This window comes from Amphiprion ocellaris, chromosome 21 (assembly GCF_022539595.1).
Source record: "Amphiprion ocellaris isolate individual 3 ecotype Okinawa chromosome 21, ASM2253959v1, whole genome shotgun sequence".
Classification (NCBI taxonomy): Eukaryota; Metazoa; Chordata; class Actinopteri; family Pomacentridae; genus Amphiprion; species Amphiprion ocellaris.
The window spans coordinates 1660198-1677412 of NC_072786.1; the positions used below are offsets into that span (position 1 = coordinate 1660198).

Sequence of the window (17215 nt, forward strand, 5' to 3'; positions counted from 1 at the left end):
CTGCAAAGCACAAAGTAATACACTAGTACGTGAAGATTTCATAAAAAAAAAAAAAAAAAAATTTCTGAAACCACTGCTGAACAATCTATCCTTTAAAAACTGTTATTATTAAATATCTGATTTGAATTCATTGTTTTATTTAAAGTGTTTATAATTTGTTCAAATGGTTTTATGGCTACATCAAACCATTTGGAAAAAATTGGTAAAACCTCTAAAATCATGGCACTAACTTAGTATTCATGACATTATACAATATTTCTGTGACTCACCACAAGGTGAGACAAAAACACACCTGTCCTGCCCTCCACAGACACTGAGGTGTTCAGGTTCCTGCTTCTGGTCGTCACGGTGATGGTGTACAGTCTCCCAGGTGTGAGCACGTTGAACGTGCACTCCCTCATGTTAGGCTCCACCTCCCTGGTATCCATGGTAACGTTACCTGCAAAACAGCAGCAATGAACAATCTTCCAGTTGGAACTTTTGATGGATAAAGATTCAAATCATTTATCTGAAGTTTTCACGAGCATTGATGTCCGACTCAGGTGTGTTGTGTCATTACCGTGGCCAATGGTGAGGAAGTAGCTGTCACGTGACCCAGAGGGGGCGTGGCTCCACATGGCGCTGAGCGACGTCTCGTCCGAGTGTCGAATGTGGAGGTCCACCACTGGAGCAGGAACTGTAGAGATTCAATGACTTAGAATCAGGTGAGTTCAGGTACAAACTTCACATCTTCAGTAGCTTTTCTGTAGCAGTAGATCCTTTATGTATTCATGTAGTACTGTGTCTTCAGTTTCTGGCCAAATATTTGCATAATAATACATGTCTATATCAATATACTAATTTATTTTTACCATCATATATTATGTACTTGTGGATTTCTGTATAATCTGTCATGTATTTGTCCATTAGCATGTATTTTATAATATATTTCTGCACACAAAGTCAGATATTTTTGTCATAAAATACATTCTCTGTCATATATTTGCATATAAATACTCAATGTATGTATATTTTTATGGTAAATATTTATTTCCTTTGAAATATTTCTGAATCTACATTCTGGTATTTTCTGTCTCATGTCTTAGAAGTAATATATTTTATATAATACATTTTTGCACAAACCTACAGTATGTATTTATATGTTCTTATTTGTTTTCTTGTGCAAATGTATATTTTCTGGAATACATTTTGGTTTCTCTAATATACTCTGAATATTTGTGCAGTAGCAGAGGTTTTCCCAGGTTACTACTGGTATAAATATGTTTATTTGTAAAGTTTCTGCACTTTATGTCACATATTTATATATCCATCCATCCATCCATTATCTATACACCGCTTAATCCTCACTAGGGTCATGGGGGGGCTGGAGTCTATCCCAGCTGACTCAGGTGAAGGCAGGGGACACCCTAGACAGGTCACCAGTCTGTCACAGGGCTACATACAGAGACAAACAATCACTCTCACATTCACACCTACGGGCAATTTAGAGTAATCAATTAACCTCAGCATATTTTTGGACTGTGGGAGGAAGCCGGAGTACCCGGAGAAAACCCACGCATGCACAGGGAGAACATGCAAACTCCATGCAGAAAGATCCCGGGAAAGCCGGGACGCGAACCAGGGATCTTCTAGCTGCAAGGTGACAGTGCTAACCACTACACCACTGTGCAGCCCCACATATTTATATATAAATATTAATTTTGTTTTTTTCTGTTATATATTTCAAAATAAATGTTTTTTGTTGTTGTTGTCGTTGCTTTTCTTTAGCATTAAATACCTTTCTGCATTTATATATTTTAGAAGCAATATATATTATTATACAATTCTACAGTAATCTACAGTATGTATGAATTTTCTATGCTTTTGTTGTTGTTGTGCTAGTTGTGTATATTTTCTGCACATTATTTCATGTAATATATAGTTAGTAGTTATGTTTTAGTACCCACTGATATATTTCTTCAGATGTAAATACTTAGATATCGTATATAGTATGTTTTCTGTATTATTTTCTGTGTATTTTATATTAGGCAGTTTTAAAACATATATTTTCACTACATTTCTGCTGCTTTGTTGTATTTTCTGTCCTGTTTCTACACTAAAATATGATGTTTACTGCAGGAATGTTTGATATTTACTATAATATTTCCGCTGTACTATATATATAAGTATATGTGTTGTGTATTTTTGCAGTTGTATATATTATTTCTGATGTTTTTCTGCTGTGTTCTGACCTGTTGAACCTTCACAGCTGCTCTCAGCCATCAGTCCTCCACTCTCCACCCTCAGCATCGCTCTGTACATCCTCCCAGGTGTTAGTCTCGTCCCGTTGAAGCTGTACTTGACTGCCTCCCGGTCCACAGCGGTACCGACTAACTGCTGGGAGCCGTCGAACAGGAAGATCTTGTAGTTCTCAAAGTGACCGACAGGAGGCGACCAAGTCAGGAGGAGGCCGCCGGAGGAGGAAGGAGAGAGGAAGAGGGAGGACGCCGCCGCTGGAGCTGGAAACGGGAAGAAGATAAGATGAGGAAGAAGAAAATAAAGAAACTAAGACCAGGAGAGTTTAATTCTCCTGATCTCACCTGTCCTGATGCTGGTTTCTGATTGGCTCGTCAACCCGCCGCTCCTGGATGTCACGGCGACCCGATAGGCCGAGCCGGGAGTCAGCTGACGGACGGCAACCTCAGTGGCGTTCGGAGGCAGAATCATCTCCCAGACCCTCGTCTGATTGGACGAGACAGCGACGACAAGTGCGTCCAGGTCACCGTCTGGCCGTTGCCACGACAACCGCAAGCTTGTGGCGTTGCTGTCGTCGACGGTGACGTTGGAAACTGCAGAGGGCGCTAAAGAGAAAACGGACAGAAGAGATGTTTCCTTCTTCCTTCTTTCTATCCTTGTTTCCTTAATTCCTTCCCTCTATCCTTCCTTCCTTCCTTCTATTTTTCCTTCCATCCTTCCATTTTTCCTTCCTTCCTTCTTTCCTTCCTTCTTTCTTTCTATCTTTTTCATTTTCCCTTCCTTTCTCATTTCTATCCTTCCTTCCTCCCTTCCTTGCTTCCTTCCTTTTTCTTTCCTTCCTTCCTTCCTTCTATCTTTTTCATTTTCTCTTCCATTCTAATTTCTATCCTTCCTTCCTTCCATCCATCCTTTCTCATTTTTCTTTCCTTCCTTCCTTCCTTGTGTCTTTCTTTCCTTCCTACTTCCTCTCTCTCTCTCTACCTGTCTGGGCCTCGATCGTCCGGCTGTTCTGCAGGTCGCCGGCCTCCGTCACCACGGTAACGTTGTACCGTCGCCCCGGCGACAGTCCGGTGACGGTGTGACGTGTCGTCGTGCTCTCCAGCGTCTCGTTCTTCAGCAGACCTGCAGCAGATAAACAGGAGGTCACATGTTTGCAACCGATAGCGACTTAGCTTAGTATGTTAGCACATTAGTATCCTGCTACTCAACACTAAAAACAAAAAGTTTAGCTGACGGGAAACACATTAGTTAACCAAAGTGTGAGAAAAACAAAAGTTTAAGATTCAAGATGAAAAAATCAGAGAATCACCAACATCTGTACATGCTAATTGATGCTAATTAATCTGGCAGTGGGTTTAAAAGGCATGCTAGCTTTAGCTTTAGAAACAGTGAACAGAGGAGCAAGTTGTTGGAGATACATTCAGCATGGTGAAACATCTTTCTACTGATGATAAGCACGTTTTTTAAAGCTGCATATTTGAAATGACTCAGAAACCTGGAAACTTGTGCCAATTGGCTAAAATGTCTCCAACATATATTTTTTAAATGTCTAAAATGAATTAAACTTCTCCGAACGTCTGAAATAAATTGTTCAAAATTACTCAAAACCTGGAAAGGTGTCGAAAATGATTGAGAAAATTGGTCAGAAATGGTTCATATTTCTTCAATGTGATTGGAAAAATTGTCCAAAATGAATTACCCTTGTGTAATACATAAAAGAAATGTCCAAAATGGTTTAAAATTTGGATAAGTGATTTATACTTGTCAAAATAATTGAAAAAAAAGTGTCTAAAATGAGTCAAAATTTGTTAAAAATTACAGAAACCTGTGAAAAACTCTGCTGTGACCGACGTACCCAACTGTTCCGGACCCTGGGGGGTCTCCCAGAGCTGCAGCCTGAAACGCTGTGTCCTGCCTGGGCCGGCCTGCCAGGAAAGTCCCAGGCTGCTGGAGGTGCTGGAGGTCACCGACAGGCCGAGCACCGCCGACGGTTCTGATACGACACAAAACACAAAAAATACTCTTACAACATGTTTAAATCCACATTGATAACTTAAATCAACCTTAAATTCTCAGCATTAACCACATATTTTGACATACATTATTACTTTTGAATATATATTTCTGATGTCCATGGAAGCTCTCTTTGGTTCCTAACTTGCTGTTCAAACCTCAGTGAGTGACGATGGAGGCAGAAACTTCATGTCTGTTTGGTTCTCGGTGATACAAACATCCACATTTAAAAACTTAAAATTTAAAAAAAAAAAAAAAAAAAAAAGTTCTTCAATTAAAAAATAGATTTTTGCTTTCATGTAACCTCCTAATTTGAGATGTATTAACCCTCCTGCTGTCTTCATTTACAGGCACCAAAAAATATTGTCTCCTGTCTGAAAAAAAAAAAAATCAGCTAAAACATTCCCCAAATTTCAGAAATTTTGCAAAACCTTCAGAAAGAAAATTCCAATAATTCCTTAAAAGGTTCCCTTAAAAGTTTTATTTAAAAAAAAAATCCTCCTTCATGACCTCCAACCAGAACTCACATATTTAAGATAAACTGGGATAAAGTAGTACAAACGGTGAAAAAAACACAGAACAAATATCCAGTGAACTCATTTTATGCAATAAATTATATAATTAATGCTGCAACTACTAAGATAAATGAGTGTGTGAAAGCCGACGTAAACAAAGGATCAGGTTTAGGTTTGTACCGATGCAGATCAGTTAAAAGATGACTGGGAGCAACTTTAATGCAGAAATGAAAACATAGTATAAAAGTCAAGTATATAATGTACTTTAATGTACCTTAAGTGTGTATTATTGAGAAAATTGGTTTTAGATTGGAACTTGGTATCTGTGGACACTGAATATTAAATGACTTGTACTGGATCAGAGACAAATAACAACTTGATTGGGGCATCCTTAGTAATTAAGACCAAATGTTGACATTGATATTTCAATCCAGAGGAATTTGGAACAACCTGAACTAGTACTTGTGTATATTTTGGGTCTTTTTGGGGTTTTTTTCTACCGATATTTCCTCACTGTTGAACTATCCTCTTTGCTGCTGTGACAATGTGGGATTAATAAACGCTTATCTAATTGAATGGTAAGTCAGTTAATTCAGCGTTGAGGTCTCCGCCAACACTTGTGGCGGCGTCTTGAGGAGCTAAACGAGGTAAAAATACTCCGGCAGAGGTTTTGTGTTGCGGTAAAGGTCAGTGGATGTAACAGCCAGTGTTGCCCCCAAAGATAAGGAGCCACAAACGCCTCGGTACAAGTGTTTTTGCATCGCTGAGAAGGTTACCGCCGGGACTTGACTGGGTGCCGTTTCCTCCAAACGCTACCCACACATTAGTACACAAACACAACACATTCCTGCACACTCCAACACACACACACCCCCAACGCCCTTTTCCAGTGTTTCCCACAGAACAAAGGAACAATGGAGGCAGGAAATGGCTGAAGCCGGAGCTCAGCCCATGATGGAAATACACTCCGAGGGTCCAACTTCTGTTCTGGACGTCGGCCAGCCTCGACCCACAACAAATACACAATCGTCGGGTTTGGTATCACTTTGTGTCAGCGGGTTCCTGCAGCTAATCAGAAGAGGGAAGCTTGAGGACTCTGAGACACAACGAGGTCAAAGGAGACCAAACTAAAGATCTGTTTAACGTCCAACTCTACAGAGTGAAGATAACGTACAAAAAAACAGGTAGGACAGCCATGTTATTGTTCTAATAAAATCACCAAAATTAAGACATTTTGTCACTTTCTGTGCAATAGTAATGAGCATCTTTTGTTTTTTTCGTTGGAAAATTTGACCAAATTTGAGCTTAAAACTGATATTTCTTCATAGTTGCTTTACTCTACATCTCTTTTAAAACTATCCAAAAATTAAAGAAGCACTCAGAGAGCGCATGCCTCCTCCAAGGCTGCTCATTCCCCCATACTGTCAGAAATGCAGCATTTGTTTATTAGTTACTGATGATCAGAAATCACAGCAACATAGAATGCGTTCATTTAATATAGATGTACCCACAAACTAAATGACCTGTCCCTGAGCACAGGTGTGTGTTCTGCATGTGTACGTTATGTACAGATACCGAATCATGTGACCTAAATATGTAGCAGGCAGCAGGAATTGATGGGATTCAGAAACACCCCCACAATTTAATCAGTTGTTCCTTGGATCATTTCTGATGGATAAGTCCTGATAAATCCTCAGTGGTGGATTTGTAGTAGGATCACAATCATGTGATCATCAGCAGGCAACACAGAGTTCCTCATACGTCTGTGGCTCAAAATGGTAACAAAACAACAGAACAGTAAGCTAATTTTATTTTAGAAATTATATAATTAATGCTGCAACTATTAAGACAAACGAGGAAACCTGTGTTTCTAGGTTTGTACCGATGCAGATCAGTTAAAAGATGACCAGGAACAACTCTGATGCAGAAATGCAAGTATAGTATAAAAGTCAAATATATGAAGTACTTCAATGTACTTTAAGTGTGTATTTTTGAGAAAAATGGTTTTAGACTGGGACTCTGTATCTGCAGATACTGAATATTAAATGACTTTATTGGATCGGGGGCAAAAAAAACAACTTGTCTGGGCCTCACTACATCTATATGCTGATATACATTCACTGTCATAGCGCCACCTGCTGGACATGCTTGGATTTGCTGACCATTAGGGATACGAGAACCCGACCAACGCTGCTTGCAGCTTTAATTTTTTTTGAATTTTGTAGAAGAAAACCCACTTTTGCATTTCACTCTTGAATGTTCAATATTCCGATAAAGTTTTGCTGCATGAATAAAAGTTCTTCTGTTTTATCTGGATGAACTCACTGGTCTGAACGGTGACATTTGCAGCTTCGTCGTCTGTCTTGGACTGAACCTGCAGCAGATATTCGGTTCCAGGTTCCAGGTGATCCAACAAACAGGTGAAAACGTCCGTCAGCTTCCTGGTACCTTCGACCAGCTGATTGGTCCCCAGATGGTCTTCTCTGATCTCATTGGTCTCCAGATCTTCTCCTTCGTCTTCTCTTCTTCTTCTACACTCGGTTTCGTCAGCAGTGGCATCTGGAGACGAGACGACGAAGGAACAACCGGATCCGGACGTCGTGAGCGTCACGGATACGGAGTCCAGATCGGGTTCTGGTTCTAAAAGTGAGAAGCTGCACGAAGAAGAAGATCTGAATTCATCTGGTGGAGCTGCAGTGACCAAATCCTGATGGGAGGAAAGAAGAATCATCTGTAAATATTCAGGAATGAACAAAACCAGCTCTGAGAATAAATATTAAATTATAACCGACAAATATGTGAAATCAGAAGTTTATAGAAGCAGCTCTATGTATAAATATGTGTTTAAATTCAGAATAATAAGACAAATTTAGGTACTTAGTGTAATTCACCTGCAAAATTTGGGCTGTTTTAATGTAAAAAAAACTATTAAATAGAAAGAAAATCTGACAGCAAGTGGCAGAAAAAAACAGGATACATGAATAATTATTACTGTATTTAAATCAGCTAAAATTTATCATAAAATGGTGTTAATTTACATATTAATCATAAAATAACAGTAGAAAATTGTAAAAAAAAATTCACATCAAATATTAGAATTTTATAAATATTTATTTGAACCCTTTTTAATGTGTAAAAATAAAATTATGCCATTTTACTGTGTTTAAATCCACTACAAATAACATTATTTGACAGATTTTGACCATTATTTTCACATTTTTTGGAGTTTTTAGTTTATATGTTTGGGATCCTTGTTGTCAGACTTCAACAGTTTATTAATGGAATATTTTTTTACAGGGTACATTAATTTAATTAACGGATAATAAAACTTCTGGATACTTGAATAGGAGTCAGAAGATGATAAATGTGTTAAATATTGTTTCAGGTGCAGCAGGTTGAGTTATAAAGTCTGAATGTTGAACAAACGTCTGGATTTTCCTCAGATCTTTGGGTTTTTATGGATTTTTGACGAAGATTCACGAGAAAAACCAACTTGGGTTGAAGTTTTTCTCCAAACTCGGTTTAGTTTTTGAGTTTCCTGACATTCCTGTAGGAAAGTTTGAGGATCTTTTATCTCCTCTAAGGAGGAAACAACAAACTTTTACGGCTGCTTTCATGTCTAAAGACTCTTTTCCAAAACTTGGACTTTGGGTGGAGTCGAACTTTGAGCCTATTGTTCTGAAGGCTTCAGGAATCAGGAGGTTAAAGTCAGAAACACCTCAGTTTAAATCTGACCAGCTGCCAGAAATATCTGTCGGTTTCCTTTAACCCAAACAACAGCTTCTGGGTGGTTTGTCCTCACCGAAGTTCAGTTTTCATCAGACACAACAAAAAACAAACAATAAATCATTAAAACTAGACTTAAAATGACTAAAAACAGGCAATAAATCACTGAAACTAGACATAAAATGACTAAAAACAGGCAATAAATCACTGAAACTAGACTTAAAATGACTATAAACAGGCAATAAATCACTGAAACTAGACATAAAATGACTAAAAACAGGCAATAAATCACTGAAACTAGACTTAAAATGACTAAAAACAGTCAATAAATCACTGAAACTAGACTTAAAATGACTACAAAGAGATACAAAATGACAAAAAAAGCACACAAACGAGACGGAAAACAACTAAAACCAGACAAAATATGGTTAAAACCACATACAAAATGAAAAAAATGGCCACAACATGACAAAAACTGACTCAAAACGATGAAAACCAGGCACAAAATGACACAAAAAAGACAAAAAACAACACAAACCTGCCAGAAAATGACAAAAACCAGACAAGAAACACCAAAAAACAGACACAATGGGACAAAAACAAAGCAAAAAATGACAAAAAACATAACAAAAAGAGACACAACAAACAACACAACAAAACGACACAAAAACGCTACAAAACAACTAAAACTACACACAAAACAACAAAATCCAGATACAAAAACACAAAGAAGCAGACAAGAAAATTGACACAAAAGAACAAAAATCAGACAGAAATCTAATAAACTAACCACAAAATGACACAAACCTGTTTCAGAACAACACACACCAGACAGAAAATGACAAAAAGAGACGCAACAAAAAACTCTACACAAAATGACACAAAAGAGACCCAAAACAACACAAACAACGACAAAAACCTGACAAAAGACAACGCAAACCAGACACAAGAAGGCAAAAAACTGTACACAAAACGACTAAAACTTCTGATCTTTAATATTCATGATTTTTTTAGATTTTTTTTTTTAGGAGTTTTTATCTTGAATCTCTAGAATTGTAATAAACATGTTTGTTATCAGTTGTGTAGTTTCTTGTGAAACCAACAGTGTGAGATTCTAATTTGAATATTAAAATTAATCAGTTTTTATAATTAATATCGTTTGGTTTTAATCAGAATATTTAAACTGGTTTTGGTAAATTTATCACATTAATCTCATTTTAGAGAACTTTGTTTTAAACGTGTTTTCAGAGTCAACTTTATGAGCTTTTTAACTTTTTGTTCACATCAGCAGCAGAAAACTGAGGAATTAATTAAAAAATTAAACTGTTTATCCAGCTTCAGTTCTGCTGACGTTCTCCTAAATAAACCTTTAATTTATTCTGTCATCTCATGTCAGAATAAATTAAAGGTCTGGAGGTTTTTGATTTCAGCATCAAACAGACTCAGCTGATTGTCTATTTAAAGAACGTTTGAGTTTAAATCTGGTTCAGAATGTTCTGTAGGAACATCCAGTCGAGTTTTATATCAAATACAGTCAAACAGAACCTATAATAGAACCATTACTCACCGATAACTAATGTCATTTAGTTCCAAAGACGTTCTGCTAAGGTTCTGTAAAGTTCTACTGATGTTTTCAGTGAGACGTTTTCTTTTACTTCCTAAAGGAAACGTCTTTAGTTCTTTTTAAATAGTAAACAACTGAGTTTGGTGATGACATGTTTGGAACGTTTTGCTCCAATGCTCTCAAAACTGAGAAAGCAAAGTTCTAGTGATGTTTTCAGGTGGACATTCTTCCAAAAGTAGATAACGTTTTTTTCAAAGGTATCCTAAAATGTTGGAACGTTATGCCTTAAAGTTCCCAAAACTGATCGAGAACATTCTTCAAAGAGCATTAGGGGAACGTTTTATAGCTTCTATGTCGTATTCTCACATGTCCAAAACGTCTTCAGAACATTGACAACATTACAATCCTCCGAGTTTATGACAATAAAACGTTCCATCTTAGTTTCTTTAGAACCTGATCTATGAGGGAACAGTTGGTTCTCTTAGTCAGTTTGTTCCACAAGAACCAAGTGGTTCTGTTCAGGTCAAGTTGGAACATGCTGAGAACCTTGTGGTCATCTCGGCTAAAATCAGTTTGTTTCAAAAAGAAAGTTCTGTAAAGTTCTACTGATGTTTTCAGTGTTCTTCTTAAATTATAAATAGAAGACATTCTAGAAAAGTTTGGTGATAACCTTGTTGGAATATTACGCCTCAGCGTTCTCAAAATCGAGAAAGTTCTGCAAAGTTCTAAAAATGTTTTCAGGTGGATGTTCTTCTTAAAAGTAGACAGCATTTTTAAAAGATATTCTAACAATGTTGAAACATTATGCCCTAATGTTCTCAAAACCGATCGAGAACATTCTTCATGAACCATTGTGAGACGTTGTGAGAACATTTTGTAGATTATGTTGTGTTTTCTAAGCAACATCCCAGAAGCATCTTCAGAACATTGTAAGACAAATGTTTCTCACAGTACAGGAATGTCTTATGGAGAACGTTCTGTCATCTGAGGTCTGAAGAACATCTTGAAAACATTTTGTGAAAATGTTCCATTAAGAACATACTACCCTTGTATCATTGTGAAAATGTCTTAAAGGAAAACGTTCTATGATGTGTTCTCTCAACAAAAAGACAAAACGTTCTAGCTTTAATAGAGAATGTTCTTCTTTGGTTATCGTTTTATATAAGAATGTTCTATAACATGTTCCCTCAATAACATCCCCAAAATGTCCTCAGAACACTGTAGGTAGAACATTCCAACTTTGTTAATAAATCACAGAACAAGAACGTCTGATAAAGGACATTCTGTCATCTGAGGTCTTGATAACGTCTTGAAAACATTTAGTCTAAATGTTCCATTAAGAACATCCTTCCTTTGAATCATTGTGGAAACATCTTAAAGGAGAACGTTCTACGATGTGTTCTCTCAACAAAAAGACAAAACGTTCTACCTTTAATATTTCATATTAAAGGAATGTCATAAAATGTTATTCGAGGCCTCAAAAACATCTGGAAAGTATTTTTTGAGATAATGTTTGAGAACATTCTTTGTTATAATGTAATATTTTGAGAATATTTTATATAAGAACGTTTGATAATGTGTTCCTCAATAACATCCACAAAATGTTCTCAGAACACTTCAGGTGGAACGTTGCAACTTTGTTAATAAATTACAGAACAAGAATGTCTGATAAAGAACGTTCTGCCATCTGAGGTCTGAAGAACATCTTGAAAATGTTTAGTCAAAATGTTTCATTAAGGACATCCTTTCTTTGTATCACAGTGAAAACATCTTAAAGAAGAATGCTCTATGATGTGTTCTCTCAGCAAAAAGGCAAAACGTACTAGCCTTAATAGTTCACATTACAGGAACGTTCTAAATGTCATCTGAGGCCCCAAAAACACCTGGAAGGTATTTTTTGAGATATAGTTTAAGAACGTTCTTCTTTGGTTATAGTTTTATAGAAGAATGTTTGATAATGTGTTCCTGAAAAAATGTCCTCAGAACACTGCAGGTCGAACGTTCCACCTTTGTTAATATATTACAAGAACATCTTCTAAAGGACGTTCTGTCATCTGAGGTCACAAGAACATCTTGAAAATGTTTAGTCTAAATGTTCCATGAAGAATATCCTTCCTTTGTATTACTGTGAACACGTCTTAAAGAAGAACGTTCTATAATGTGTTCTCTAAGTAACATCCCCAAAACGTCCTTAGAACATTGTAGGTAGAGAGTTACACCTTTGTTATATATATAAAAAGAACGTCTTATAAAGAATGTTCTTCCATCTGAGGAACATCTTGAAAATGTTTAGTCTAAATGTTCCATTAGGACAGTCCTTTTTTTTTATCATTGTGAAAACATCTAAAAGAAAAACTTTCTATAATGTGTTACCTCAACGAAAAGACAAAATGTTCTAGCTTCAACATTTCACATTACAGGAACGTTCTAAAACGTTATCCGAGGCTTCGAAAACATCTGGAAAATAATTTTGAGACATAGTTTGAGAACGTTCTTCTTAGGTTATAGTTTTTAAGAACGTTTGATCATGTGTTCCCAAAAATGTCCTCAGAACGTTGTAGGTAGAACGTTCCACCTTTGTTAATACATCACAGAACAAGAACGTCATATGAAGAACATTCCGTCATCTGAAGTCTGAAGAACATCATGAAAACATTTAGGCTAAATGTTCCATTAAGAGCATAGTTCTTTTGTATTATTGTGGAAACGTCTTAAAGGAGAACATTCAACAATGTGTTCTCTCAACAAAAAGACAAAACGTTCCACCTTTGTTAATATATCACAGAACAAGAACGTCCTACAAAGAGCGTCCCATCATGAGTTCTGAAGAACATCGTGAAAACATTTATTCTAAATGTTCCATTAAAAACATCCTTCTTTTGCATCGCTGTGAAAACGTCTCAAAGAACATTCTACGATGTGTTCTATCAACAAAGTGGCTAACAACAACGCCCTATAAAGAAAGTTCTGCCATCTGAGGTCTTGATAACATCTTGATGTTTTTTTGAACGTTCTGTTGAGAACATTGTTCCTTTTTTTATTGCTGTGTAGACATTTAATAGGAGAACCTTCTCTAACAAAACGACTGAATGTTCTACCTTTAACGAGTTTGTCTCGATAAAATTGTTGGACAACAAAAACGTGCATCAAGGATAGAACCTAACAGTAGAACCAGTGATAAAATAATGTTCTAGTGTTGTTCTGCTGATGTAGTTTCCACAGCTGGCCAGTAGGAGGCGATTTGTGCAAATTAGCTGAGACAGTCGCGTTTTTATGAGTTTTATTTTGGTTTTAATCTTCAAGAAAACCAAAACTTTTTTCTGAAAGTGTCAAAAATCTGCAGTTTGAGTTTTTCTGTTTTGTGTTTCTTTAAAGTTTTAAGCAGATAAAACTCAAAGTTATCTTTATATTTAATAAAGTTAGATTTTCTCTCCACGGTCAGTACATTTAACCCGTTTTTTTCATACGGAGTGAAATAAAAGTGGCACTAAACGAGAACATTTAGGTTGTTTTATCAACTAGACTAGCCCTCTAAAATCTGATTTGCAGTTCAAAAGAAAACAGGATCTCCAAAAGTCATTTATTTTTTTGCCTAAAAATGGTTTTCATTCTGCACTGACTTCATCTATACGTATCATTTTAATCTTAATTTTTCCTTATTTTATCAAGAAAAATCTGGATTATATGGATGTTGCACATACAGACGTTACTTAAAATACTGAGAAAAGTAGTTTTTTTCTCAAAAAAAACTCATAGCGTCTCAGACTTTTAGCCTTGTCTGAATTTTTAGGGATGTTGATCAATTTGAAAACACTCTTTAACCATTTTTCTGACAAATATATTCTATAATGAGAATATGAAATAACATTATCTTAAGAGACGCAACAACTAAAGTTAGGGGTGTAAAGTAGCATTGTTGCTATAATCTGGCATATTTACAATTATTGCTAAATTTTTGCCTGTTTTGTTTTGTGTAATTTTTGGTCATTTTGTGTCTTATTTTTGTAATATTTTTCCTTGTTTTTGTTCTTTTTTGTCTGACTTTTGTCATTTTGTGTTTCTTTTTTGTCTCGCTTATGTTGTCTACTTTTTTGTAGTTTTGTTTCTTGCTTTTGTCATTTTTGGTTTCGTTTGTGTCATTTGTCTAATTTTTGTCTCGTTTTTGTTTTGTTTTTTGTCATTTGTCTTGTTTTATGTCATTTTGTCTCACTTCTGTCATTTATGTCTTGTTTTTGTTGTTCTGCATCTTCTGAATCTTACGTTTTCCTTATTTTATCAAGAAAAATCTGGATTATTTGGTTGTTAGACAGAAACATTGCTTAAAATACTGAGAAAGTTTTTTTTTCTCCAAAAAACCCTTCATAGTGTCTCAGATTTTTAGCCTCGTCTGAATTTTTAGGTACGTTGGTCAATTTGAAAACAGTCTTTTCACCATTTTTCTGCCAAATATATGCTAAAATCGAATGAGAATATGAATTAATATTAGCTTAAGAGACACAACAACTAAAGTTAGGTACGTAAAGTAGCATTGTTGCTATAATCCAGCATATTTACGTCTATTGCTGTCTAAATAGACGTTCATTAATGTGCACTGTCCCTGTCAAATAAATAAAGTGCAATAAATATGTTATTTGCACTGAAAAATGTCTTTGGTCGCTTTTTTTCTAAAAACCAACTTAAACCACACATTGAAACACCATTTGTTGCAGAAAACCCGACACCATTACTTTGATGTTGCATTTTAAACACCTTAACTGTGATTTTCTACGCAGACGATAAACTTTAACTCACCTGAAGCAGATGCAGCAGCAGCACCAAGACGAACCAGAAACAGCGTTTAACTTTACATTTCAGCATTTTGACCTTCCGTTAGATCCTCACAGGGAGCAGACTCCACCATAATCCTGAGGCTGAGGTAGGAAACGTTGGTTTAGTTTCACTGCTTAAAGTCAGAAAATATCCTTAAAACTGAAGCTGGAAGGAAAAACGTTGGTTAAAAGTCTAAGAAAACAGTAGTTCCTGGTGGCATTCCTTATGTTCTCCAGATGTTTCGTCGTTTCTGTAGGTTCGGTCCGACGTCCATCCTCGACTCAGAGCTCTCAGACTTGAAACTCGGTCTTTCCTCTGTTTCCTCGGCCTGTCTCACCTCCTTTATTGTCTCTTTTCCTGCCTGTCTGCGGGTTTAAACTCTCTAACGGACTTCCTCAATCAAGCCAACAGCTCTGAGTCACAAAGCGAGCTGGACGGCAGCTATAAATAGTCCTGGAGCTACAATAGCGGCTCACCTATGCAGAGGTAGCGGCTAAAAATAGAGACGAGCGTTTGATCAAACCCCACCGAGACGCCGTCGTCGCCGAGAGTTTAAAGTTTTGCTTTGTCACCGCCGGCTTCTGATGTGGCTTCATCTGGGATTTCAGTTTCCACGAGTCTAAATAAATCCATCATTATCGTTCTCTAAGTCTAGAGAGTAGACAAAACCTTTTCAAGATCATAAAAGCCGATAAATTCATGTAATCCCATAAGATTTCACACGTTTCATTTTGTAGTATTCACATTAGGCCCACTTTTAGGATGTGAATTTTGTGCAATAGTAAGTTTAGTTAATCAATCATCAAATCATCAATAACACAAATTAAGTAAGAGATGGAAAATGACCAACAAAAGATGCAAAACAACCAAAAAAAGAAGTAAAACAACCAAAAAAATAATGATTATCTAAAATTGTGGAGATTAAATTTCTGCCACCTTATGTTACCATTTCTCCACTAAATGACTGTTTTATTTTGTAATTACCCTGTAAATGATGTCATTTCTTGCGTGTGAATTTAGTTTTGTTTGCAAGTTCAGATTCTCTAGATGTTGGGTCAACTAACAAGTTTTATTTTAGGTCTCTAGTCTTAAGATCAACACTTAATTTTCATTACTGATATGACAAAGTACAGGACTATTGTTTTATGTATGTTATTTTTAATGTAAGGTCGACTTATTTTAAAGAAATCAGGTTAGTTCCTCATAATTAGACGTCCACGTTTGATGAACTCTACTCCAGACTTGAATGCGAACATAAAAGTTCCGACTGATTCTTCTATTTCGCAGCATTTGCAGCTAAAGGTTGAACTCTTTTTGTTTCAGCCGGTTTGAGCTACATTTAGTCATCCACACCTCTTTCCTTCCTTCCTGTCCCCTCCACTCTCTCTCATAGTTTCTAGGAACAAAAGATCCACGAGTTCACTGGTCAGGAATCAGCCCACACAGCGGAGAATGTTCCCACAACATTAAACTAACGTTAACTACAAGTTCTACAAAGTTTTATACAAATACCGACTGAAGCAACATTAAGCAGAATTCCAAAAATGCTCTCCAGAGACCTCAGAGATGTTTGATCATCTACCTTTAAGAGGAACATTCTGAGCAGCTAAAAGAAGAACTTCCACTTACTACAACTTTGCAGAACTTTCCCAGAACAGTTCGACAACAAATAAATTCTAGGAAGCTAACAGTGCTCCACAAGATTTTAGAGATGTTCTAGCTCAGTCTCGACAGAATCACCTGTTTCTTGTAGAACATACTAAGAGAACCAACTGTTCCCTGATACATGGGGTTAGTAGTAAACTAAGACAGAACATTTTAACGTCAAGATTTAGAGGATTATTTACAAAGATTATGTTCCATGCTAACAAAGGAAGAACGTTCTCAAAGCCATAGTTACCCAAATGTTCCTGAGTCCTGTTCCTGTAATCTGTTTTATGAACAAAGGTGGGACATTCTGCCTGCAATGTTCTGAGGATGCTCTGAGGATGCTGTCGATGGAACACATTATAGAATCGAGAAAACATTTCCACAATGCTCCATGACAACAAAGGAAAAACACTCCAGTGTAGCATTTATAATGGTTTCACCCAACATTATTAGAACGTCTTTAGAGAACATTATCTACCTTAAGAACACTCTCCAGCTAAAAGAAAAACTTCTACCCTAAAACATTAGTGGAACTTTTTACAACTTTCCTAGAACAGTTTTACAATAAATACATTTTTAGCTACATAGCAGTGCTTAGAAAGGTTCCAGAGATGTTCTGATTCAGTCTGGCCAGAACAAGGTTCTCAATGCAACTTTCAAACAAATCAGATGGTTTTTGGAGAAAATTCTTGTAATGTTATTA

General features: G+C 36.4%; 1 protein-coding gene across 1 annotated transcript in view; it reads right to left on the bottom strand.

Moving 5' to 3' along the window:
* ptprb (protein tyrosine phosphatase receptor type b) overlaps positions 1-15294 on the bottom strand; it is a 50143-nt gene extending 34849 nt beyond the window's left edge. The window contains exons 1-8 of the mRNA XM_023262522.3: positions 14845-15294; positions 7089-7470; positions 4091-4228; positions 3217-3357; positions 2580-2840; positions 2232-2498; positions 560-676; positions 293-439 (exon numbers count right to left, since the gene is read on the bottom strand). Coding sequence (XP_023118290.2) covers positions 293-439; positions 560-676; positions 2232-2498; positions 2580-2840; positions 3217-3357; positions 4091-4228; positions 7089-7470; positions 14845-14910 — 1519 coding nt within the window. The 5' untranslated portion in view covers positions 14911-15294. The remainder of the gene's footprint in view (positions 1-292; positions 440-559; positions 677-2231; positions 2499-2579; positions 2841-3216; positions 3358-4090; positions 4229-7088; positions 7471-14844) is intronic.
* Positions 15295-17215: the final 1921 nt, after the last annotated feature.